At 41.5% G+C, this 23,737-nt stretch overlaps 1 protein-coding gene across 1 annotated transcript in view; it reads left to right on the top strand.

Moving 5' to 3' along the window:
- LOC135213911 (uncharacterized) overlaps positions 1-23,737 on the top strand; it is a 64,463-nt gene that overhangs the window by 17,327 nt on the left and 23,399 nt on the right. Inside the window, 2 exon segments of the mRNA XM_064248004.1 lie at positions 4,560-5,246; positions 22,099-22,558. Coding sequence (XP_064104074.1) covers positions 5,116-5,246; positions 22,099-22,558 — 591 coding nt within the window. The 5' untranslated portion in view covers positions 4,560-5,115.

Raw genomic sequence — 23,737 nt, 5'->3', positions numbered from 1 at the left:
AGAAGGCTACAAAATCCCCTACTTAAGGAAGCCTCCTCTTTTGACATCTCCGAGAGTCCTAGGGGCATATTACAACGATTTAGTAAAAGAGAAGGCTCTGTGGGATCAAGTCCTTTCCATGCTAGAGAAAGGAGCTATAGAACCTGTTCTGGATCACGAATCTCCGGGGTTTTACAATCGGCTGTTCCTGGTTGCGAAATCCTCGGGAGGTTGGAGACCAGTACTGGACGTAAGTCAACTAAACGTGTTCGTGGAGAAAACCAAATTTACCATGGAGACAAACAAGTCAGTACTGGCAGCGGTGCGTCCAGGGGACTGGATGGTTACCCTGGATCTACAAGACGCGTTCTTCCATATTCCAATTCATCCAAGAAGCAGGAAGTACCTAAGGTTTGTGATCCAGAGCAGGGTCATTCAATTCAGGGCCCTGTGCTTCGGCCTTTGCACAGCCCCCCAAGTGTTCACGAGGATGATGTCCAACGTGGCAAGATGGTTACACTTACTAGGGATCAGAGTTTCTTTTTACTTGGACGACTGGCTGATAAGATCCCTGTCAAGACGACAATGTCTGGAGGACCTAAGGCAGACTTTAGATTTGGCGAAAGAATTGGGTCTTTTGGTGAACCTAGAAAAGTCTCAGCTGAACCCCAATTAACAGATAGTCTATTTGGGGATTCTGATATCGTCAGCGACTTTTCGGGTTTTTCCATCCCCCGACAGGCAAGCCCTATGCCTTCGGAAGGTGCAGGGCTTCCTAGAGAAAGACCGATGCTCAGCAAGAGAGTGGATGAGCTTACTGGGCACACACTCTTCGCTAGAGAGGTTCATTTCTCTAGGAAAACTTCACATGAGACCGTTACAGTTTTTCCTGAAGGAAGCATGGCCAAGAAGATCGCAACCGGATTCCTTCCAGTTTCGAATTCCGACCAGGGGACAGTGGATACACCAAGAACACTGCCCCTAAGAGTAGATTTACTCAAACAACCCCACTTCGACAGGTTTCACAAGAATACCCTCGCTCTGGGTCTGACTGCGTTCAGACTATCGAAAGTCTTGTCAGAGCGAGGGGATATTCTAAAGAGGTGGCCAGTGCAGTGGCTAGAGCTAGAAGAATCTCCACGATTACGGTGTACCAGTCGAAGTGGGAGACCTTCCGGAAGTGGTGTAAGAAGAGGAAGGTGTCTTCATCCAGTACCTCTGTGACCCAAATCGCAGACTTCCTCCTTTATTTACGGAAGGAGGTAGGATTGTCGATTTCTACGATTAAGGGTTATAGGAGTATACTAGCCTCAGTGTTCAGACACAGAGGTCTAGATATTTCTAATAATCTGGATCTTAGAGATCTTGTAAGATCATTTGAAACCAAGAAACAGCCTCAATGCAGATCCCCTGCCTGGAATCTAGACGTCGTCTTGAAGCATCTAAGTTCTAGTAAGTTTGAACCTTTAGATAAGGCCTCTTTGAGAGATGTCTCGAAGAAGGCTATCTTTTTAGTCGCCTTGGCCATGGCTAAAAGAGTTAGTGAGCTTCAGGCGATATCTAAGACAGTGGGCTGGAGGCATGGCAAGGCAGTGTGTACTTTCCAGGAAGGCTTCTTGGCCAAGAATGAGAACCCTTCTAATCCTTGGCCAAGATCCTTTGATGTCTTGGGTCTGTCTGATCTTGTGGGTCATGAACAGGAGAGAGTTCTCTGCCCAGTGAGAGCTTTACGCTTTTATATTGAAAGAACAAGAGGCATCAGAGGGACGTCTGATTCTCTTTGGTGTTCAGTCAAAGACCCCAGTAGGCCCATGACAAAGAATGCACTAGCTTTCTTTATGAGAGAACTTATTAAAGAAGCGCATATGCTTTGCCAAGAACAGAATTTCGGAGTTCTTAAAGTTAAGGCTCACGAAGTCAGGGCGGTAGCTACGTCCTTGGCATTTAAGAAGAATTTAGCCCTCAAGGAGATTATTGAGACAACATTTTGGAGGACGAATTCAGTGTTTGCCTCTCATTATCTCAGAGATATTAAGACAACCTTTGACAATTGTCAGACGTTGGGTCCATACGTGTCCTCTGGTACAGTATTGGGCAAAGGAGTTTCCACCCCATAACCTTCTAATATGCTAGGAAATTTTTATCAGGTGATGGTGTTTTTGTGGTCGTCTGAGAAGGGGTTTTCCCTCTTCAGTCTTTTTAGTAGTTTTCTTTGTGTGGTGTGTGTGTGTAGTTCAGGTGAATTAACAATTCCTAGCATGAATGCCCGTGGTATGAGAGGGCTTTGGGTTTCCTGTCAACACATTGGTCACGCCCAGTTGTCAGACCCTGTTTTAGCTTCTTCAACAAACAGGCCACTTCCTAGTTGAGAGCTCCTAAGGTTTAAGCAGGCTCAGAGGCAGGACCTATGAAGTCAGCTACCTTAGCAGGTAAGGAACCTAGGGTGATATAATAATTTTTAATTATCTGAACTCTAACAATGTTGCTGTCTTTGACCCACCTCCAAATGTGTCAATCAGCTATATATATACCTGCCAGGTAAGTGTCATACATTAAAATGAAGTTTTTATGATAAAACAAAGTTTAATGTATACTTACCTGGCAGGTATATATAATTAAATTCTCACCCTCCTCCCCTCAGGAGACAGGGTTCAGAGAAAATCTGACGAAAATGGGAATGGTTCCGAGCGCTAGCGCCACGGGAACGGGGTGGTGGTTACCTGAACTACTACTAGGTTACTAGCGTTTGCCGCGAGTTTTGAAAATTTCTGCCAGTGGAACAGAGAATATAGCTATATATATACCTGCCAGGTAAGTATACATTAAACTTTGTTTTATCATAAAAACTTCATTTTTCCTAACTATACTAACCTGAGGTCCTTTACACAGTCCCACCTCATGCCACCCCTCATTCTGCGTTTTCCTGGGCCTAAAGCAAAGTGGTTCTTCACCTCCCAGTCGCGCGGTGCGCTGACTGTCGGACAAGCAGTTAACTACCAAACTCCCTTGTTCGAAGCTTACGACTGTTCCAGCTGCCGCTAGTTACCTTCCTATTGTAAAGGACCTGGTTTGTATAGTTAGGAAAAATACAATTTTCGACAAATTGTTATTTTATTGTGCTGATTACAACTGCAATCTTGATTATTATCAAGAAACATTACATATATCCGCTAATATTGTTCAAATGAGTGCTGGGAAGGCTAGGAAGGACATGGTATTGATGCCAGAGACGAAAGGGACCAGATGCAATAGATGCCTTATTGGATTTAAAAACTGCCTTGAAAACATATTTTATGAAGACCTCACATGCTTATTTTAGTTCGTATGGCGCTTCCATATATCACATTATGTTGATGAAACTTCAATCTTTTGAATGGTATGCTTAAAGATGTAATTGTATTCTTGTTTCACCAATTAAATATCAAGTGAATAAGGGTGATCTGCCTGAGTAAGATGGACTCAAGCCGGTTGTTTACCCTAAAGCCCTAAAGTTAACCTTGATAGTGCATCTTGCAACGCAGCAACACGGGCTACCATGGCCAGCTTTGAGTTTCATGGGTCATGGCTCATACGGCATTATACCGAGACCACTGAACGATAGGGTAGATCCATTTCCAGGGTTTGTTGCGGTAAAAGATTGAATCCTCTTTTTCTGCAACAAATCCTTCACATTGCTCAGGATTTAGGTAGCAAGCAGAAGATGACAGGCGGTCGGGCTGACACTTCTATTATAATAGTGTGGGTAAAGAGTATTAGCTATTACTGATGAACCAGTTGACGTTACCTATGGGTTGTTTTGTCTCGAATTGAGACTATTTTTTGTATAGCTAGCTACTAGGGTAAATCCTCTCTTTGAGTCCATCTTACTGACGAAGATCACCCTTTTTCACTCCATATTTAATTGGTGAAACAACGATATAACTACATCTTTAAGCATACCATTCAAAATATTGAAGTTTCATCAACATAATGGGATATATGAAAGTGCCATACGAACTAAAATGAGTATGAGGTCTTCGTTAAATATGTTTTTAAGGCAGTTTTTAAATCCAATACGGTGTCTACTCACATCCAGTCCCTTTCATCTCCAGCATCAAGACCACGTCCTTCTCGGCCTTCCCAGCGCTCATTTGAACAATGGTAGCATATATATGTAACGTTTATTGATATTACTCAAGATTGCAGTTGTAATCAGCACAATAATGATGATAAGAAGGCTTGAGACTTCTTTTGTCTGCTGGTGGTGCCATTCTCATCTAACACCATTCCATACTAGAAAGTTTAACTTAGATAAAGAGGTTTATGTTTATGAAACATAAAAGTACCTATATGTATTTTTGTTGTGACAGGTAGATTTGGTCTGCCATAGCTGTCCCTATTTTGTCATCTTGACTGAAAACTTGAAATACTAAAATTGTGCAAAGAAGTTGAGAATGTTTACAAAAGTAATTAAATGTCTGTTCTACCTTTGGGTATTAAAGCATTTCAGTGTACATTTGTTGTTAGTGTTTGTGCATTTCTTTGTATGTAATAGTTGCAGTGATTGAAATAATTGAATTAATAGTGGTTTTACTTTTCAGTTTCCTCCCCTCTACTCAGTTACTGCTAAATAAACTTGAAGAATTTGGTAATAAACATACAGAAGAGTTTGAGCTGAGGCGCCTTTTAGTTCAAGAAAGTTTGACTAAGGCTGCATACCTTCGTCAGAAACAAGATGAAAAACAAGAAGAATCTGAAAAGTAATCAAGAAAGAGTCTGAACAATATGGAAAATTACTTTACCATCTTTGAAGATTTCCACTTTGTTCACAGAGTATACCATGCAGCAGACAAAGATAGTGAAAACACCAGATTTTTTCTACTCATTTCATTATACATCAAGAGTTAAATACTGGCTGATGAGAGTTTTTGTACACCATATGGCATTGTTATGTTTTTCACAGTTGCTTATTCCATTTATTGCCCATATGGTTCACATATATCCTGGACATATGTGCTTTATGGTAAAGACCAACTGATCATGTTGAGGTCTTGCTCCAAGTAGTGATTGGTATAACTGACTGGATAGTGTGTAGTTTTTATGGACTTGTACAGGTGTAAATAAAGGATAAACTAAACTAACAACACATTCCCCAAGATGAGTGCCAGTAGGGGAACTAGTGGTCGTCTCTCACGGAAAAGAAAAAATGAAGACAGTTCACAGTCTCAGTTGGCCACTGCATTGCACGATATTACGGATGATTTTGAAGATATATCAACAGTGTTCAGGTAACTTAATTTCTTAATTATTCGTTGAGTTAAAGTGGAGTATTGATGGCTAATAATACAACCTTTTCTGGTCTTTGAATTGTTAAAGTAGTAATGTGATGGATGTACAGTGGTCCCCCGTATTCGCGGGGATGCGTACCAGACCCCCCCGTGAATAGTTAGAACCCGCGAATGTTTGGAACCCCTATAAAAATGCTAAAAACAGCCTATTTTGTTAGTTAAAACTCAAGAAATACCCACTAAAAATTTTCCTACATGGTTTTTTTAATAGTTTTATCACAAAAAGTGCATTTTATGATGAAATTCATCAAAAAAAACAGGAATTTGTGGATATTTATCATAGAAAAATACCACGAATGCACGAATTTTCTGCAAATAATGCAGGGAAACGTTCCCGAGAGAAATCCGCGAATGTGTGAGTCCGCGAATCTGGAGAACGCGAATACGGGGGGTCCACTGTAGTGGTTCAAGCACAGTAGCTACAAATTTAGTGCATTTTTTATGTTACGACAATTTGCCGATCTTCCCATTTCTTATGTTTCTCTTTTCTTATTAGTCTTTCCTGAGATGCCCTTATAAAATTGCTTGTAAGAGCACAGTTCATGATCATAATTTTGTGATTCTTTTTACCTATAATGAGTTTTCATTAATTTGGTGGGTAGTGTGTTATGATTAAGGGTGTTGTTTGAAAATTTGTACCATAGAGAAAACTCTACTATTGCACTGTTCACAATTAGAAAAAAGCCTTTGTTGCATTAGTTATTTCTTCACACACAGTTTGCAGAAGTCATATGTATATTTCTTTTAGTGTATTGCATCTTGTTAGTTGTTAGCATAAACAAGTTTTTATGCTATGAACTGTCACAGGGTTTCTGGTTAGTCAAATCAATACCTGTAAAAGATATAATTATACCTTGAGAAAAATAATCTATCCACATCACAGCTGCTAGTGCTACTTCATATGACTGTCAGTAGAGGATGTTGTAGAGACTACTCTGCTGGTACTCATGAATAGGGGAACAGTTTTATTTAACCATAAACCTTTATACTTTTAATATAATCTCTTTTAGTCACAAAGAATGTGGTACCTGCATGTAACAAATATATACTACTGCAGTAGAGAAATCTCTTTAGTTTTGCTTGAATTTCTACTGTAAAGAAAACCATCTAGTCATTCTGGAGTGGTTCACATAACAAGAGTTTCTCCAACTGTTTTCATTTTTCCTCCTTTACATCACTGGATTAAGTCTGTCGTGTGATTTGATTTGGCAGAGTCACCACAAGTGCTGGATAGTGGTTAGCTGAGATAAAGCCACAAGGTCTGGGTCATGATTTGTTATCAAAAAGTGCTATCAGTGACAAGAAAGTGTGCTCACAATTTGATTATGAATTGGTAAGGGGTTACCATGTTTTTTTTTTTTTAATGCTCTAGCTAGTAACACTTTTGTCATATTTTTTAGCATGCACTTATTTTTTATTTTTTATTTGCAATCCATTCATATTGTTTAACCATGGTAAAGGCATTAGTGCAGTTTTGTATTGTCTAGGTTACAAAGAGATTCTACCAGATAAAGTGGTTTGAGATAATACCACTTGTGTAATGAATCATTAAGATGAGAAATAGCCAATAAAGCTTAGCATACTCTGATATTTAGGCCCAGACATTATGTTCCACAAGAAGCCTAAGTTGTTTGATACTATCTACCTCAGTGATACCCTAGTTTTTTGGTTGGATTATACTTAGTCTATAACATAATTTTCAACCCAAAAAATCTGCATCAAACAATTCTATACTATATAAGGTCTTAGGGTCATGTTTCAATGACGACTGTTGTAGGCCACACAAGTCATTTTTTCCTCATTTATTTTCTGTTAATTTTTTCATTCTTATGTATGGAACTGCCATAAGTGTCAGAAATGACTGAAAAAGGGAACATGAATAATTATTGGAAGCCCAGTGAAAAGTCCGAGGAAGTGTGCTAGAACTTTGTTTAAGCTTCCTTGTTCTGGACATGCTCAGTCAATTGTGCAGCACATAAATGCTTTGATCTCAGGTCAGGATGGCTCCCTGTGCTCTAATAGGTCTTCTTAGCTTCTCCCCCCTCCTCTCATGCCGCATAGGAAATATTATTCTATTAATATAGTTCAACATATGCCATGTTACCTTAATTCGGGCGTGATCCGTCTAAAGCCTGGCTTGACCCTGGATCAGGTAAGGGCTGAGGGCCCTTCGTTGACTTCGCAAGAGGCCTCTATTATGGAGTCTGCTGTTTCTTCTATCTTCCAGACTGTGTCTTGGCTGGACTTAAGGTCAGCTGTATTGGCCAGGATAGCGTTGTGTCAGTTTATCAGGTTGCTTCAGTCTGGTGCTAAGGCCATCTCTTACCTGGGTCATCTTAGTGCTAATTTGTGGGTCAACCTTCTCCTGGTTAGGAGGGACGCAGCCTTGTAGGTTTTATGATGAAATATGCAATAAAAATGCAGTTTACATAGTTTTTAATACACCCAAGTGAGGTTTTCTTAGGATTTTTGACAATTTTCAATGACATTCCGGCTTACGACGCTTCTCAAGAACGAAATCGCTGTCATAAACCAGGGACTGCCTGTATGAACAAATGACAAATTTGTAATCAATTTGTATTTTTCCCAGCTAACAAATTGGGGGTCTTAATGCTTACTGCCCACCTCTAGCCACCCCTCTCATATCCTTGGTTGGAAGAAAGACTGATGCGTCACAAGGCTCCAAGCCCGGTCAGTGAACAGCTTCCACCTCATATACGCATGAGTTGCCAGATACTATAGATTTCTTGCTTTACAATCTTTGATTGTTTTTTAACTGGTTTCCAGCTGGTGCTAGATGATTATCATATTGTTAAGACCTCAGGTTTGTAAGCTATGAAAAATACAAATTTATCAAAAATTTGTCTTTTTGTAGAGGCTATTTCAAGAACAGCAAAGGAATTGATTTTACCAAACCAGAGGGCACTTTGTTCTGTAATTGGTGCAAGTTCAAGTAAGGATCACTCCTATCCTGGCTGAATTTCAACTGTACTTAAAAATGAGTTCAAAGAAGTTGCCACTGCATTAAAAGGATGTGGATTGACTCTGTCCCAGGTATTCAAAGGCGGAGGGACAAACTAGTAATCTTAACCTTAAATGTCTGTTGACAATTTGAAAGAGGATTCACATTCTGATTTTTCAAACTGTTGGCACTGAAGAGACTCACTGTAGTATTTATGAGCCCTTGAAGGAATTGATCCTGGAGAATGCTTCTTGCCCACACTAGCCTAGTTTCCCCTTTCTAAAAAGTGCCATGGTGGGGCCAAAACACAGACAATTAATGCTCTCCCTGAGCCAACATCTGGGTTATTATTCCAGACTTAACTCTTCATCTGCATAACCAAGGATACTTGCCTTATACCATGTCATTTGTGAGGTATTACCTCAAAAGAACCAAATAGTTTAGAAAGAGTGGGAGGTTATTTTAAATAAATATGCTTCCACCTTGCAGTCTGAGGCATATGCTCCTATAGTCAAAGCCATTCCAACCTGTGGCTTTTAAGTCGAATGTGAGTATTAATACAGTTTTTTGGCTATGTGGACTTCGCCTTGCAATTTTAACAAAATTGTGTGGAAGATAATATTTAAGTCAAAGGGACTAGACTGTTGCATTATAGTCTAAGGAGGGTTTGGAGGATGGCGGGTGGGGAAGACAACCTTATTAAGCTATCCTCTTGACTGTTAGGTATAGATTTTTTTTGGGTAAAGTGAAAGTTCAAGGTTAATTACAAACTGTGATCTTACTAATGAGGCCTTTTTCCAGTCATGATCCCTTAGACTCTAGACATCCATTGGATGTGCTTTTCTCAGTCAACAGCTGTGGTAATTCAGTACCTCCACATAAAAGTATTTTATACTTAAGAACATTGGACACCAAGGTGGTTCCACCTAAATAGCTATTCAGGTTGTCATCAAGTAGTGGGGTTCTATATGAAAAAACAGGTGTTAAAAAACTTAATTGTTTGTGATAAGGCATGTGTTGTATCTTTTGTAATGCTTATGTTAGGTGGTATAATTCAGATTTTTTTTTAACACATGCAAATTAGTATTTACTTTTTTATTTTCTAAAATATTAACCTCCTGCCTTGAAGGTTTGATCCATGGATGGGGCTGTATAATAGCAAAAACCTTCTTTATGGCTAGGCCTGAAAACCCTTTATTACTGCAATGGGCATTTGACAAAGAGGAACGCCCCAAACCATCATAGAGAATTTTTTAGGCTTCTGTGGTATCTGTATTTGTTAGATAGTAAAACACCTTTCAATTTTGACAGAGAATCAGCTGAAGAGGAAAAATATTTTTGTTACGTAGGTAAAACCATTAAGGTGTACCTTCAGTTTTGGTACCAACATAATGTAAACATGAACAGGGCTTTGTTAAGTAGGTAAAACCATAGTGTTACCATCAACAAGAGAGCATACATACATACATACATTATATGTATATACATATATATATATGTAAGAATCAAGACAGTTACATTAGCTGGACTGCTATATGGATAGATATTAGAGAATGACGAAATAAAAGTCCAAAACCGAAGGTAAAACATTAAGGTGTACCTACAGTTTTGGTACCAATATATGTAATGTAAACTTGAGCAGGGCCATTATTCACAAAAATTTACATTTTTATGATAAAATGGAAGAAAACTAACTACCAGGGAATGGCTAAGCAATACAAAGTTGTTGGAAAAGAGGGCAGCATTTGTACTTGAGGAAAAATTAACAAAAGGGAAGACCAAGATATTGCAAACTGCAGTTTTGATTAGGGCTAAAAGGTACTATTGAAGTCTTACTCCTTTTGAGGTGGATCTCTCTCCCCATAGAGTGGGAGAATGTTCTTGTTACTGAATATTTGAATTGAACCTAAGAAAGGATGCTGAGTGTTCATGATTACAATGCCCATAAAAGTTAGAATTAAATACAATGGTACTATAAATTGAAAATTAAAGAGGCTAAATGTGAATTATCCAAATATGTAGTGTAAACATCACTGGATGAGTAAATAATGAACTCTTAAGACAGATGCTAATAACGTACATGAGTACACTTCTTCTTCTTCCCAGCTTTAACCCATTATTATATGGGGTCGCCGTTGTGAATCAGTCTTCTCCCATGCATGCATGAGTACAGTAACTATGACTAGTAATCATTCCCGCATTAACTAAGTAATTAAGTTAGTATGGCTTCACTATTAAATACTATACTAATTCCACATTATGGCTTCACTATTAAATAATATACTAATTCCACATTATGGCTTCAGTATTGAATACTATGCTAATGCCACATTTATACTAGTCATTGAGTGTATAACCTTACTAAGTATTATAACATTAGTTAAGTTCAATTTACATATATCTTAGGTTAACCAGACCACAACTGATTAACAGCTCTCTTAGGGCTGGCCCGAAGGATTAGGTATTTTTACGTGGCTAGGAACCACTTGGTTACCTAGCAACGGGAATCAAACTCGGGACTACCAAATCATTGACAGTAGTAATGTATGTATAGATACACCTACATTAAGGCATTATTAAAAACTCCATTTTAGGATTTCCCAGTTATTGTTACTAAAAACAAAGAAAACTTGCTGGAGTCATAAATAACTCTGTTCTGGACTAACAACATATACTGGGCGATGTACTGTACAACTATGATAAGATGGCATAATGTTGATGTTACACAAGAATTTCTGTATAGTTCTTAATCTCTCTACCTTGAAGGTGCTTTTAAATGTGTATTAAAAGGAACAATTCTGACAAAAGCTTTGAGTTTGGGCATATTATTTTCTCAGGTAAGGAATGCTAACGATTCATTACCAAACAAAGCAGTCCAACAGGGAGGTATTACATATAACTTATGTAGTATGTTGTAAGTTATGAAGGTTCTTTTCTGTGTTGTTTTCCAGCTTGCATTTCGGTCCTTTTCTGATATCTATTCATATAGCAGTCCCAACTACTAATGTAACTGTCTTGCTTCAATTCATATATTTTGAGTACAGAGTGTTTAAGTCAGCCATATAGTCTAAATATGACAGGGTGGTGCCTTACATCGCTACATGTGGTATTGATAGTGCTGAAGGCAGTACTAGTGAGTTATGAGATAAATTTTATTATTTATAGTAATTCTCTGAGTACATGCAGTGCTTTCATTATGAAAAATTTCAGTTGAATCACCCATTAGTATTACAGATTTTAAATTGACTTTTTGGCAAGTCATAGAAAATAAAGTCAATTTGTACTGGGTACCAGGAAAAATACCTTTGCCATTTTTTGCTTGAAGAATATGAGAAATTAGACTTTCTTGTTGAATTATTAATTGATTACTGTAAAGTTATATAAAAAGCCCAGTGACATGTTTTGAGACAAAATGATAAGTCACAAAGCTAAGTTGTAGGGGCTGAAGGTATGCTGTAGAAGCCTTTTGGTAATTTCAAAGTTCTTTGGGAGTAAATTATTGTTAAAGTCATCTACTATTCTTCATTATTTTGAAGAAGTCTTTCTTTTTGCCTTGGCAATTTTTTTATAATTTATTTTATGCTTGTTACCATTGTTATGGGACTTTCAGGTGTGGGGGACTCCTACATACATACTATTTACAAGTTGTGTAAGTTGTTTTTGTACATGAACTTTCCTGTCAGATATATACTTAGCTTTACGTCTCTGACGTCACGACAGAATTCAAAACTCGCGGCACACGCGACAGGTAGGTCAGGTGATCTACCTTACCTGCCGCTGGGTGGCGGCTTTAAGAACCAATCTCCCTTTCCAGCCAGAATTTTTCTGTCGCCGGTGACGACTACACCTGTGGTTGTTACCTCCTGACAGCTTTATTCGATTCTCGTTGCCTTGGATTTATTTGGACTGACTTTCGGTGAAGTACCTGATCTTGTTGGCTTGGCATACGCGCTTGTGGATTGTTTTTTGATATTGGTTTGGATTTTTCTTTGATTTCAAGATGTCTGATGTAGAGGTTAAGAAATCTTCTATGTTTAGGGTGTGCTCTATAGATGAATGCAAGGTGAGGCTACGAAAGCTACAGTAGATCCTCACACAGTATGCTTGAAATGTAGGGGTAAAGAATGTCTTTTGTTAACCTGTGTAATGAGTGAGAAGTTGGATGAGGGTGATTGGAAGTCTCTTTCTTCCTACTTGAGGAAGTTGGAGAAAGACAGGGTGAGAAAAGCTTCGTCTAGAAGTTCTAGTAAGTCTCGTATTAGCGAGGTAGAAGTAGACAATCCTGTTGTAGCACTAGATCCTTCTCCAGTTTCAGCTCCTGCGCCCTGCATCGAACCTAAAGATACGACTTCGGAAGTGGCAACCATGAGAGCCACGATCCTTAGCATGGAGAAGAAGATTCGTTCGTTGCAAGGTAAGAGTAATAGTGAAGATGAATTGTGCAGTGACCCCAGTGCAGTTGAGGGTGCGTCTGATCGGCTCCTTAATGCTTCCAGGCCTAGACCTCTTCCAGACTCCCAGTCCCAGTGGAGGAGGAAAGTCAACAGCCACAGGAAGGTTAGGGAGAACTCCCACGGATCAGGCGTCCCCTCGGTAGATCCTGATGTTCGTACCCAGGCTGCCCTTGTTCGCTCTAAGAAGGAGGTATTACACCAATGCTTCTCTTCTTCTTCTTCACCTTCGCCTAGAAGAGGATGGAGAGCCTCTCGGATTCATCGCGACCGCTGAAGAGAGCCTGGAAGGCTCCTTGCGCCTTTCCTTCCAACCAAAAGCCCGGAATGTTTTCCAGAAGAACCGGAAGTGGATATCAAGAAACCCAGGAGGGATCAGGAGTTCTCGCCTCAGAGTAGGCTTCAATCCTCTTCCCCTGTGGAGGATTTTGCAAGATCTCCAGCTCGGATTCTTGCGGGGCTGCAAGCTCAGATTTCGGCGCTGGCGGGCTCCTTGGCTGGAGATACGCGTCGTAAGAAGGACGTCTCTCTCCCCGTCAAGAAGTCTAGGATACCTTCGCCTGTGTTGCCTTCTCAGTCGGAGGCGGCTCTCTCTCCTGTAACAGCGGATGGAAGGAGGCGCTCTTCCCTCGGCAGACGCTTGTCGTCTTCCAGGCGACAATCGCCCAAGAAGCTTTCTCCTGGTGACTTCATTTCTCCAGTAGAAAGGGATCTAGCGCCTAGTAGGCGCTCGTCTAAAGATAAGCGTACAGCTTCGTCTTCTCGCTCCTTTCCAAAGATCCTTCAATCTCCGGATAAGAGAGCCTCCTCTTACTTGGATTCTTCAAGAGACAGGATCTCTCCTTATGTTAGGCGCCTAGAGCCTGGTAGGCACTACTCCCCAAGTAGCCGCTCTCCCGCTTCCAAGCGCTGTGCGGAAGATAGGCGCTTTTCTCCTGATAGGCGCGGTTCTCCTATTAGCCGCTCTGTTCAGGTCAGGCGTAAAGAGCCTGAAAGATATGTCTCGGCTGAAAGACTACCTTTTGCAGAGACCCCGCGTCTCGATCTAAGTTTGTGGAGGATGGTAGACGCCTGTCTCCGAGTAGGCGATCTTCCCCAGGGATTCGCTCTACTGTAGGTAGGCGCCAAGAATCTAGTAGGCGTTCTCCTCATTTTAGGTGCAGTTCGCCAGGCAGCCGCTCTCCTTTGGACAGGCGCATGGATTCCGTTAGGCGCCTTGAGCATAGTAGGCTCTCCTCTCCTAGCAGGCGCTCCCCTTTGGACTCCCGGGAATCTTGGAGTAGACTTCAGGATCACAGAGGACGCACTCATCGGAGTAGGAAGGACGCATTCGAGAGAGCTCTCCCGAAGCTTTGGCTTCCCCTGATAGGCGCCAGACGCTGCCAGCACTCCCTAGATAGTCGCACTTCTTTAGAGAAGTCCAACTGCTCTCGTAAAGAAGCCGAGGGTTCTTCGATGGATGAAGTGGAACCTTCAGAAGAGGATTTAGTTAAGGATTCTTCGGTATCGTCCTACAAGATCCTTACAGACCTCCTTCTTCAAGAGTTTGGAGATGCCCTTACTCCCGTCGCTCCTCCGTCTCCTCTCTCGTTATTCTCGACTTCTAAGAAGACGAAGGTTTTCCTCTTGTGTGAGGATGAAGCCAACCATCTCGATGAAAAGGCTTTGAGAGGTTTTGGTGATTGGCTGCTTTCTAAGGAGGAGAAAGGGAAGACTGTGTTTTTCTTTCCCCCCTTCAAGCTTACGGGCAGACTAGGCTTTTGGTATGAGTCTGGAGAACCCCTAGGCCTGGGTCTACCGTCTTCTGCAGACGCGGACTTCTCTTCACTGGTGGATGCCGCACGACGCTCGGCTCTCTTGTCTGCTAAGACTACCTGGGCTATGAACGAGCTCGACCACCTGTTGAAGGGAATGTTCAGAGTCTTGGAAGTCTTCAACTTCCTTGACTGATCTTTGGGGGTCTTGGCTAAAAAGACTCAGAACCCGGATTCCATTTCACCCGAGGATCTCAACAGTGTACTGACGTGCATAGATAAGGCAGTTAGAGATGGATCGAGCGAAGTAGCCTCCCTGTTTGGAGCAGGGGTTCTTAAGAAAAGATCAGTCTTCTGCTCTTTTCTTACAAAGTCCGTCTCGCATGCTCAAAGAGCCTCGCTTCTATATTTGCAGCTCTCGCCTCTTCTCTTCCCGAAGAAGATAATCCAGGACATCTCAGGATCTATCTCTGCGAAGGCGACTCAAGACATGCTCGCTCAGTCTGCCCGGAAACCTAGGAGCTCCTTCCAGACGAAGACTAAGGAGACTCCAGCTAGACAGGAGCCCTTTCGAGGGGGCCCTCCTCTAGAGCCTCTACCTCAAGAGGTAATAGGCCCTTCAAGAGAGGAAGATCTTCGCGCTCTTCCAGAGCTAAGAAGTAGGGAAGTAGTCTTCCAGACATCAGTAGGTGCCAGGCTTCTAAGATTTGCAGAAGCCTGGGCAAAGAGAGGAGCGACAACTGGTCCCTCTCGATTATCCGGAAAGGATATCTGATTCCCTTTACAGAAAGACCACCTTTGACGACGACTCCGAGGGAGTTGGTGGCCAGGTACAGGGATCCCATCATGAGCCACGCTCTAACGCAGGCAGTAGAACAAATGTTAGAGAAAGAGGCTATAGAGCTAGTGAGCGACCCATGCTCAGCGGGCTTTTACAACCGCCTATTTCTAGTTCCAAAAGCCTCAGGAGATGGAGACCGGTTCTGGATGTAAGCGCCCTGAATTTCTTTGTAGAAAAGAGGAAGTTCGCCATGGAGACGACATCCTCAGTGTTGGCGGCTCTTCGTCCAGGGGATTGGATGGTGTCCCTAGATCTTCAGGACGCTTACTTCCATGTGCCTATCCATCCTTCTTCAAGGAAATACCTCAGGTTCATGATGGGAGGAAGGATATTCCAGTTCAGGGCCTTGTGTTTCGGCCTTTCAAACAGCCCCTCTAGGTCTTCACAGGACTAATGAAAAATGTAGCAAGATGGCTACATTTGGAGGGAGTCAGTGGGGGTGGGAAAGATTCTCCCAGATAGACTATTTCTTGTATAAAGGATAAATCTGGTGGAGGTCAGAACTGCAAAGTTATTCCAGGCGACCATGTAGCCCCAACACAGGCTGCTATGTATGGACTTGAAGTTGAAAAGGGAAAGAAAAACCAAAGCTAAAGGGATAAGGAAAATTAAAGGTACGAATTACAGAAGGAAGGGGATAAGAAGAGAGAGTTTAAGAGGAGGGTTTTGGAGGATATTGATATAGGATTGAAGATGTTCAAGAATGTGGGCACGAAATGCAGCAGTAATAAGAAGGCATGGAAAGGAGCTGCTAGGAGAGACATCTGGTATCATATGGGAAGAAAAGGATAGTTGGTGGTGGGATGAAGACATTGAGAAAGTAGTAAAAGATAAGAAGGAGGCAGAAAAGATGGGAAGAGTCACAGTCAGTGGAAGACAGAAATAGGTACAGAGAGAAAAACAAGGTGGTGAAAAAGGTGGTAGCCCAAGCTAAAGCAAAGTCGTATGATGATGTGTATAATGAGCTGGGACAAAGGAAGGATTAAGATGATGAAGCTATCAAAGGCTAGAAATAAGAGCACCAAAGATATAACACACATCAAACAAATAAAGAATCAAGAGGGTGTAGTGCTTAGAAAGGAGGAAGACATTGTGAAGAGATGGAAAGAATATTTCGAACAGTTGTTAAATGAAGAAAATAATAGACTAATAAGAGAGGATGGGCAAGTGAACATTGGCATGGTAATGAGGTTTTTCTAGGCAAGAGGTACTAAAATGCACTGAAGAAGATGAAGAATGGGAAGGCAACCGGACCAGACATGATCCCGGTGGAGGCATGGAAAGCATTAGGAGATGAAGGAGTGGATATACTGTACGATCTTATGATAAAGATCCTTGAACAGGAAAAGATACCAAATGAGTGGCGTGGGAGTATATTGATCCCAATTTTTAAAGGGAAAGGCGATGTCCAAGAGTGTGGTAATTATAGGGCATTAAATTGATGTCCCACACTTTGAAGATACTGGAAAGGATGATAGATGCTAGAACTGAGAGAAGAAGTACAAATAGGTAAAGAGCAGATGGGATTTATGAAGGGAAGGGGAACAACAGATGGTATATTTTGTCTGAGGCAAATAATGGAGAAATTCGGGGAAAGACAAAGGGACCTACATATGGTATTCATTTACCTTGAAAAGGCTTATGACAGAGTCCCGAGACAATGAGGTATGGAGGAGCCTGAGGGAGAAGATGGTGCCAGAGAAGTATGTGCGATTGATACAAGAGATGTACCGGAATGTATTTACCAGAGTGAGGAGCAGTGTTGGGGAGACAGAAGGTTTTGAGGTGAGAGTAGGATTACACCAGGGGTCGGCTCTGAGCCCCATTTATCTTTAACATAGTGATGGATGTTATAATAGAGGAAGTAAGGAGACAGTACCATGGAACATATTGTATGCGGATGATATTGTTTTCTGTTGTGCAGAGAGCAGGGAAGATGTGGAAGTGAAATTGGAAAGATGGAGACAAGTACTGGAGGACAGAGGAATGAGAATAAGTAGATCCAAGACAGAATACATGTGTACCACCACTGAGGGGGATGATAGAGAAAGTATTCAGCTTGGTGGAGAGCAAATAAGGAGAAGTTGATAAGTTAAGTATTTGGGATCTTTTGTTAACGCTGGAGGAAGTATGGAAGAAGAAGTAAAACATCGGGTACAGGCAGGCTGAAAAAACAACTGGAGAGCGGCCTCGGGAGTTCTTTGTGACAAAAGAGTGCCGCTTAGGTTAAAAGGAAAATTTCACAAGACGGTGGTAAGAACAGCAATGCTGTATGGTACGGAAACAGCAAGCATGAGAAAAGCAGAGCAGAAGAAGATGGATGTGGCAGAAATGAGAATGCTTAGGTGGATGTCTGGGGTAACAAGAGTGGATAGGATCAGAAATGACTACATAAGGGGGTCAACTAAGGTGGTGGAAGTATCAAAGAAAGTGCAGGAGGGGAGGCTGAGATGGTATGGACACCTGTTGAGGAGAGATGAGGACCACGCTGGGAGACATACTATGGGAGTGGAGGTGCAAGGAAGAAGAAGAGAGGGAGACCAAGAAAGAGATGGAAGGACTGTGTGAGAGGAGATTTACATGAGAAGGGAATTGATGAGGCAGAAGTGCAAGATAGAAATAGATGGAAACGGCTCATCCGAAACGGCGACCCCATATAAAATGGGAAAAGCTGGAAGAAGAAGAAGAAGAAGAAGGGTGTCCCTTTATCTTGGACGACTGGCTAATCAGAGCCAAGTCACAGAAAAGATGTTTGGAGGACCTACAAAAGACCCTTTTCATGGCGAGTTCTCTGGGACTTTTGGTGAACTTTCAAAAGTCTCAGTTGATCCCCAGTCAAGATCGTATCTATCTGGGGATTCGGATGGTTTCTCTGGATTTTCGGGCTTTTCCGTCTCCAGAAAGGATAGCCCGAGGGTCAGAGAAAGTCAAAGCCTTCCTAGAGAAAGACGTATGCACAGCGAGGGAGTGGATGAGTTTGTTGGGGACACTCTCCTCGTTGGAGCAATTCCTTTCTCTAGGAAGGTTGCACCTCAGACCTCTCCAGTTCTTTCTACATCGAAACTGGAGGTGTCGTTCGCAAAACCTAGAGTTCTCCTTCGAGATTTCAAGAGAAATCAAGAAGGACCTCTCTTGGTGGGCGAACCCTCTCAGGTTTGCAGAAGGGATGTCCCTTCACATTCCGAACCCCAACCAAGTGTTGTATTCCGACGCGTCGGAAACAGGTTGGGGAGCAACGCTCGGCTCAAGAGAAGTGTCAGGCACCTGGAAGAAAGAACAGGTGACCTGGCACATCAACAAGAAAGAGCTGATGGCTGTTTGGCTAGCTTTGAAAGCATTCGAGCCCTACGTCCTAGCTTCGGCAGTTCAGATCAACTCGGACAACACCACGGCCCTGGCATACATCAGGAAGCAAGGGGGAACTCACTCCTTCTCCCTGTACGAGACAGCAAAAGAACTTCTGCTGTGGGCAGAGGAAAGGAAGATTTGTCTCCTTACCAGGTTCGTACAGGGAGAAAAGAACGTCAGAGCAGACCTCCTAAGCAGGAAAGATCAAGTCCTGCCTGCAGAGTGGACTCTTCACGAGGATGTTTGCCAGGACCTGTGGAATCTTTGGGGCAGGCCTCACATAGACCTCTTCGCCACAGCCAAGAATGCGAGGATAGGCAACTACTGCTCTCCGATATCGGACCCGAGGGCAGTGTCGATAGATGCTTTTATCCTAGATTGGAAGGGCCTAGACATGTATGCTTTTCCTCCCTTCAAGATACTGGGAGAAACTCTCAAGAAGTTTGCAGAATCGGAGGCAGCAAGGATGACGCTGGTAGCCCCGTTCTGGCCCGCACAAGTTTGGTTCACAGAGGTACTGGAATGGTTAGTAGATGTTCCGAGAACATTACCACAGAGGATCGATCTGCTCAGACAACCCCACTTCGACAGGTATCACAGAAACCTCCCCGCTCTAGATCTGACTGGCTTCAGACTGTCAAAAGTTTGGTCAGAACGAGAGGGTTTTCTGCAAGAGTTGCAACGGCTATCGCAGCAGCAAGAAGGCCTTCTACCCTTAGAGTCTACCAATCGAAGTGGGACGTCTTTCGACGGTGGTGTAGGAACCATCACTTTTCCTCTTCCAGTACCTCTGTAACCCAAATAGCAGACTTCTTACTTTTCCTTAGGGAGAAAGTGGACTGGCGGTATCAACCATTAAAGGTTATCGTAGCATGCTGGCTGCAGTGTTTAGGCACAGAGACTTAAACATTTCAGAAGACAAGGACCTTCATGATCTAATAAGATCTTTTGAAACATCCAAAAAGGTTTCGCCAGAGATTCCGAGTTGGAATCTGGATGTAGTGCTACGTTTCTTTAGGTCCCCTAAGTTCGAACCGCTCAGTCTGCCCTCTTTTAGAGACCTCACGAGGAAGACACTTTTTCTCATGGCATTGGCTTCCGCAAAGAGGATTAGTGAACTCCATGCAATAGAAGGGAATGTGGGATTCAGAGGAGATGCAGCTATCTGTGCATTCTACCTTCGTCTGGGCTAAGAACGAGAACCCCTCAAATCCTTGGCCTAGGAGTTTTGAAGTCCAAGGTTTGTCTGCCTTAGTAGGCGAGGAAGCAGAGAGGTCACTTTGCCCAGTACGAAGTTTAAAGTTTTATCTGCAGAGAAAGAAAAAACTTAAGGGCAATGATGTCAACCTTTGGTGCTCTGTAAGAGATCCAAGGAGGACTCTTTCGAAGAATGCGCTTTCTTTGTCTTTGTATCAGAAGCCTGGTGAAAGAAGCACATGCGATATGTGATGAAAGTCAATTCAAACTTCTAAAGGTCAAAGCTCATGAGGTAAGAGCTATTGCCACGTCATTAACTTTCAATAAAAACATATCCCTGAGTAATATTATGAAGGCAACATTCTGGCGTTGCAACTCAGTCTTCGCAAACCACTATCTGAGAGACGTCAAAATTACGTATGAAAAGTGCTTCGCGTTAGGCCCGTACGTATCGGCGGATTCGGTGCTGGGGCAGGGAGCTGAGACATATCCTTTGTAGTATATATTTTCCCCCTTGTTTAGGTTGTAAGTTTTTTGGTTGTTTGAAAGAGCATGCGGGTAGGCATGTCTTTCATGTCGTATGTCTAACAATGATTAGATTGGTTAGGTGATCGGTTTATAGTTGAGCTCCTTGCAATGATAGTGGTTAGGTTCTGTCATATAAGAGGGCGAATCCCCTTTGACAAGATCCTGCTCGGATTCTATCAAGTAAGCGGATACCAAATCCCTTTGATAGACCCAAAGAGTCTGTCAGCTGTAGGTCACGCCCTCGCTGAAGCTCTTCAGGCAACGCAGACTCATAGACAGTAACTACGAAGTCTTCTGCCTAAACAGGTAAGAATCAAGGTTGTATTTTACATCCTACAACAAGTGTTGTTTTCCCCTTTTTCCATATTTATATTGCTGTCTCTTTCCCTCCACCAAGGGTGTCAATCAGCTAAGTATATATCTGACAGGAAAGTTCATGTACAAAAATGTTATTGTTAGTATACAATAAGGTTTTGTACATACTTACCTGGCGATATATACGATTGATGGCCCCCGCCCAGCCTCCCCTCAGGAGACCGGTGGAAGAGAAAAATTCTGGCTGGAAAGGGAGATTGGTTCTTACAGCCACCACCCAGCGGCGGGTAAGGTAGATCACCTGACCTACCTGTCGCGTGTGCCGCGAGTTTGAATTCTGTCGTGACGTCAGAGATGTAAAGCTAAGTATATATCTGCCAGGTAAGTATGTACAAAACCTTATTGTATACTAACAATAACATTTTAACATGTCATCATGTGCTTTGAGCACCTAAACATTGCTGTCATGTCAATAGTATATTATTTGATGATTTAGCAACTGCAGTCAGTCATGATGGTATATCCTGCTGTTGCCAAGTTCCCTATAGTACACCAGCAAAACTTGTTCATCATCACTTTTCAGCTTCACTAGAAACAGAAATACACCAAAATTATTAGAATTTTCATAAAATGGGGGGTTGACCATTTGCATTTCCGTGGGGGAATAATAGCAAAGCCTTTAGACACAGTCCCTGGAAGGCTTTTTCACTATTAAGATACCTCATGTTTGCAAGCCATGGATCCAAGGCCTTGTAACTCACTGTAAGCTTGTTCCAATAAGGAAAAGCACACTACCAAGAGTATAAACCTTGCAGCAAATGTATACCAGTCATGTATGTGATGACTTTTAAATTTGTAATAGGAATAAGCAGTGTTCATCTGCAAGGTCCAGTTTTTAATTTTCTGTAATATATGAGATCAGCTAGTGAAAATTGAAACTATTTCAGTTCAAAATTCTTCTATTTATCTTGATAATTACTTGGTAAAAACATACAAGGAAGTAGTATAGGTCTGAAAACAAAATATAGTATTTAGTATTTTTTCCAGAAGCAATTAATACAAACATATGTATCAAAGAGTTAAATTGACCCGCTAAAAATACTAAAGAGATAGTAAAATTGTCTGTAAATGGTTTGCAGTCTGTGCGGATGACACAACTGGTTCATGGAGCTTCTTTGCTTGCTTATATGCAAAGGTCAGTTTGTAGCTATACACTATGTATACTAAAATATACGTAATGCCAGATTTTTATGCAAGGACATGTGACAAGGTTAAGTAATGAATGATATTTGGTGGTCTTTTCAACATAGGATTTTGAGGATTACAATAAATGTCTCAGTAAAAAAATTGAAACCTTTCTTTCATTTATTGTATAATAAACTTTCTCTTTCTATAGGTTGCCTAAAAAATCTAAAGTAGAAAAGCTCTTAGCTCCAACACGACCTCGTGGACGACCTGCCAAGAGAAGCCTGGCGAGCAGAACTTTGTGTAGCAATAAAGAAACGCTTGATGAGGATGATTTTAGTGATGCGGCGTCTGTGACCACAGATGACAAAAGCTCTCAAGATGTAGTTGTAATTGATGACGACAATTGTGACTTGGAACTAGACGAGTCATTTTTGAACAAGGATGAAAAACTTTGTAGAAGTTGCAAACATATTGTTCCAATGGAAATGTTTCAGAATCACTTGAAGGAATGTTTTCAAAAGTTCAAATTGCATAAGAACACCAGAACCACCAAAGAGACAGTTCATCCTTGTTCAAGTCATCAAGAAAGCAACCCTGAAGAAAAGCAATCTGCTGCTGTTCAGGAAAAGGAAAATGTGCACATTTTACCATGTCCCCTCTGTCTGAAGGTTTGTATTGTTTCTAGTTTTTATTATTAATTCTGGATGAGATCTTTAATTTTTGTACATGTTTGAACCCATTTTGAATTTACCTTTATTTGTAATACAATTTTCTGTTCTTAGACTCGATTACACACCCTAGTGTTTTACATATACATAGTACTTTTATTTACTGAAAGCAGAAAAAATATGTTATTCATATTTTACAATTTACAAGCTTTTACTAAGTATTGTGGAAGTGGTTGTGGAGATGCTTGGTGGTATACAAAATCTTCTATACAGTGTTAAAAATGAGCAGCTTATCACTTTATTATATTATATATTATTCAGAGGTGAACCATATTCATAAGGAACAAGCCCACAAGGGGGGCGCGGGGTGTCACTGACTTGAAATTCAAGCCTCAAAAGAATATGGTGCTCAGTGGCAAGTAAGAAGGTAAAGAGAAATACAGAAAGATCTCACTCATGAAAAGGAAAAAGTAATAAATGGATAAAAGATTGAAAATGCAAGAACAGCATTAGGGTAAATACAGGCAATCATCCCTGGTTATCGGTGGACTCGGTTAATGGGCATCCGGTTTATGGCGCCATAAAATTGGCGATTTATGGTGCATAAACGCACCAAGTTCCGGTTATCGGCACCATAACATACCTAACAGGTGCCATTAATTGGGCATAAATCGCTGAGTTTTGGTTAATGACAGTTTTCCGTTTATCAGCATCCCGCCAAGAACAAAACCTCCGCCAATAACTTGGGACTACCTGTAATGCATTGAGGGAACACAGTGATGAGTCTGTCCAAAAATGGTGTCCAAGTAGAGAGGAAACAACTTCCTAGTTAATCAAAGATTATCTATTTTAGCACACCTCAAATGCCTCAGAGGTGCACATCAGTGAGTGGAAGAAGAGAGGCACAAACAACACTTAACAGAATTCGGCCTTCCTTCTCAAGCTGTTTGCTGCCAACTCTCAGTTCTGCCTATTGCAGTTAACTAAACCATTTGATGGTACGATTGTGGTTCATGAAAGTTAATTCACAAATGTAAACAAGAAAATCATATTTATCAGAGTAAAGTGACAAACCATGCAATAATCATGACAAACAAATTCAAACATTACAAAAAAAAAAATTATAAGTACAAACCCACTATAATAGCATAAGTAGTGTTTTGTATGAAAATTATTTCT

The sequence above is a fragment of the Macrobrachium nipponense genome, chromosome 43 (assembly GCF_015104395.2).
Source record: "Macrobrachium nipponense isolate FS-2020 chromosome 43, ASM1510439v2, whole genome shotgun sequence".
NCBI classification, from domain to species: Eukaryota; Metazoa; Arthropoda; class Malacostraca; order Decapoda; family Palaemonidae; genus Macrobrachium; species Macrobrachium nipponense.
The sequence above is the reverse complement of the archived record's forward strand: the minus strand, read 5'-3'. Positions and strand labels throughout refer to the sequence as shown.